At 50.6% G+C, this 3,505-nt stretch overlaps 1 protein-coding gene across 1 annotated transcript; it reads left to right on the top strand.

Moving 5' to 3' along the window:
- Positions 1-802, top strand: LOC109769622 (LOB domain-containing protein 12). Its single transcript, XM_073500196.1, has one exon. The coding sequence runs from the start codon at positions 128-130 to the stop codon at positions 659-661; it is 534 nt and encodes a 177-aa protein (XP_073356297.1). The 5' UTR covers positions 1-127; the 3' UTR covers positions 662-802.
- The last annotated feature ends 2,703 nt before the right edge of the window (positions 803-3,505 follow it).

Raw genomic sequence — 3,505 nt, 5'->3', positions numbered from 1 at the left:
CCTCTATAAAAAGGCCAAGCTCTGCACCCATCACCCTCCCCCTTTGCAACCATCTCCATACATTGCTCTATCTTCTCTTCTCTTCTCTTCTCTTCTCTAAGCCCGTAGCAAAGAGGAAAGCACTGCCATGGCCGGGGCTCAGACGGGGAGCAGCGCCACACCGTGCGCGTCATGTAAGCTCCTGCGGCGACGGTGCACCAGGGACTGCGTGTTCGCGCCTTACTTCCCGCCGGAGGACCCGCACCGGTTCGCCACCGTGCACAGGGTCTTCGGCGCCAGCAACGTGAGCAAGATGCTGCAGGAGCTCCCTGCGGCGCAGCGGGCTGATGCTGTGAGCAGCCTGGTGTACGAGGCCACCGCGCGGATGCGGGACCCCGTTTACGGATGTGCCGGAGCCATCTCCTACCTCCAGCAGCAGGTCTCCCAGCTCCAGGTGCAGCTCGCCGTCGCGCAGGCCGAGATCCTCCAGCGCATCAACCACCCTTCCCCGGCCACTGCATTTCATCTGCAGGAGCTCCAGCAGCGCCAGGCGCAGCAGCAGCAGCAAATGCAGATGGATGATGATGACAAGGCGTATAGCAGCCTCGTCATGCAGAATGATCTGATGAGCACGCTGCTGCTACAGGAGGCGTGCCTTAAGAAAGAGTCCCTATGGACATGATCATTATGTGCCATAACTGTCTAGTGTTTTTCTACTTTGATGATTCATAAACAGTGTCTCTGCTTCTGTAATTTTCTGAAAATTGGGAAATTGAGAAGAAAGTTGATTGCTTGGGACACATGTTGTCTTGGATAATGCCTCCGCATCGCACACACCCAGTTGGGACACATATTCATGCATTGCATAGTACCTCCATTTCTATTCATGGGTAACCTAGACAAAAACTGGTTGAGGTTTTCTGAACCACAAAGTTCAGTTAGTTCAGGCTTATCTCCACAAGACATGTTTGAGGAGTGCCTTTGTCCTTGCAGTTGCAGATATTGTTGTTTGTTGAAGATGTGAAGCGCATTTGGCTTCACTCACATGGTATGCACAGTAGGATCCAAATAGTTTGTTCGTGCACATCACGACATGAAGCATCCCAAGGTAGAAGAACTAATTAATGCTTCCAAATGGAAGACCTGACCTAATAGATTCCTAATCTCTCTGCACAAGACATGTGTCCTGTGTCTGAACCAGCACTTGCCTGGCTTCACTAACATTTGACCTGTCAGATATTGCTTGTTATATACAGACCTTATGATAATGGCTGGATCTTACGTAGCTCCTGATGGCTGAGTGCCCCGTGTCACAAATACAGACAAAACCTAATTAAGATCTCTGTCAAAGAATGAGTTTTCAATTATTTTGCTTCATGAACTCTTTACAGATTGTTTCAAAGTAACGGTTCAATGGATTTGCTAGACATGATTGATGGAGATGAAGTTCTTTTACTAGTTACACATGATTGGTTTTGTTAGGGCATCTCCAACGGTGTACATCAAACGGCCGCCAAATGTCCGCGGACACTTGACATCAGGTCGGCGGATGTCATCCAGTGCTATCCGTCAAATTTTCCCCCTATTTGTCCGGCCTCCTCCTTTGACAAATTTTCTTGATTAAAAGCAATTCAACGATACATTTAAATAGTAGCAAACAAATGCAACTAATAGTAAAAGCACTGGATGTTCAATAAGTTTTATACCTCCATCGAGCTTCTTTCCCCGCCTCCTTTTGCGCATAGCATGCATAGACGCCACCACACAATTCGTGAACAAACTTCGCCACATTGGGATCCAAGTCGTTGGCCTTCACTTAGAAGATCTTTTGCTCCTCGCACGCTTGTTTGACTGCAAGCTTCCTCGCTTGAGCTCCATCTTCTTCCTTTGTATTTTCATGAACACGTTTAATCTCTCCACCTTCATTTCCTCCTTGAGCTCATTGCACTTGGCACAAACCTCCCCCTTCTTCGCCATGATGTCCTCGAACTTGTCAGTAATCTTGGTCGCCACCCCTTATTGCTTCTCCTTCAACTCCATAGCTTGGATCACCAACTACATCCCCTTTGGCATTGGCGGTCTCGACGGAACTAGCAATGTTGCTCCACTTGCTTTGCCCATTCAACTTGCACCAACAATGGAGCATCGGGAATGGTTTGCCCTCATTCTTGTGGTATAGCGATGTGCGTCCGGGCTAGCAAAGCAATACAATCACATGATCAACAAATTGCATCATAGAGCAAAAAAAATCACATGACCAGCACATAGAGCAACAAGAAGCAGAACTAACGAGCTTGTGGAGTGCGACGCCACTTGGCCACCAGTTTTGTGTTTGCGCATACACATCACCAATACTTGTTGATGACCTCTTGAATGGTGTACCATCGATGACTTATCGAGCTCGAATTTTGATCAGGGATCTTTTCCTTGTTGTAGGGCTCGTAGTGCCTGTTCTCATGAAACCAATCATGAACACTTTGCCAAAAAGTCAAGCCCTTTTGCTTTGCACTATGAAACAGATCAACACTTATTCCCAACCAAACCAAATAGAACAACTTGTCCTCCTTGTTCAAGTACGCCAAACCACTCTTCTTTGCATCTAAATCGGGCATCGACGGCTGCTGGGTGTCCGTCGATGGCTCTGGCTCTGGCTCTGGCGAATAGTGATCATCTAGTTGTTTGTCTTCGTTCCGCCGTAGAGCTTGGCGGGAGGCATTTTGCGATACAGTGATCGGGCGCCCGCAGACAAGGGCTCCTCTGATGGATATCGCGATCGGATGAGCGTCAGTGACTCGGTGAACACGTAGTCACTGTTGAGGTCGACGGTGTACGGTGGAGGCTCGCCAGAGGTGAAGGAGGCGGCGGAGTGATGCGGCTTGAACTGTACAGGCAAGGGCGGTGATTGCCTGGGCGGCACCGGTATGCAGAGTGCTGAGGCGGAGGAGCTCGGGCCTAATCGACCGCATGCGCCTTCTTCTCCCTCGCCCTCACGTGCCGGTCTTGCTGTTTTATAGTCTCCATATTCATCGGCGTGGATGAGGGATGTATGGGCTCTGGGTCTGGTGGGAGGATGAACATGGTGCTGGGCTCCGTCAGATCCATCGAGGCAGCGGCGGACGACTGAACGGGCGGGGGCGACAACGTTCGGGGCAAAAATGGCGGAGTCTGGCATGGGAAGAGTGGGGCAGATTGTGAAAATACCCGGGTGCCGGATAGGTTTTGGGTGGGACCGAGATGTCAGAGTCTGATGTGACGGACGTCCGGACTCCCCTAGAGCTCCATCCGGTCTAGGCCTAAAAGTTCCTGGTACGTCCCGTCTAGATATATAGGGGAGGTTTGATGATCCGCGTTGGATATGCCCTTAGAGCATCTACGTTCGGGCTCCCCAAACTCAGCGGGCGGACGGCCTGACAGCCCCCGATCATTAAACTACGACCCAGACGAGCTCCTCACATCGGCCCTATACACCCCCTCATACCCATCCCAACTCTGGGGCAGGTATGGGAAGGCCCGGACGTGCCCTGGT

The sequence above is a fragment of the Aegilops tauschii genome, chromosome 5 (assembly GCF_002575655.3).
Source record: "Aegilops tauschii subsp. strangulata cultivar AL8/78 chromosome 5, Aet v6.0, whole genome shotgun sequence".
NCBI lineage: Eukaryota > Viridiplantae > Streptophyta > Magnoliopsida > Poales > Poaceae > Aegilops > Aegilops tauschii.
This window is presented reverse-complemented; position numbering and strand designations above follow the sequence as displayed.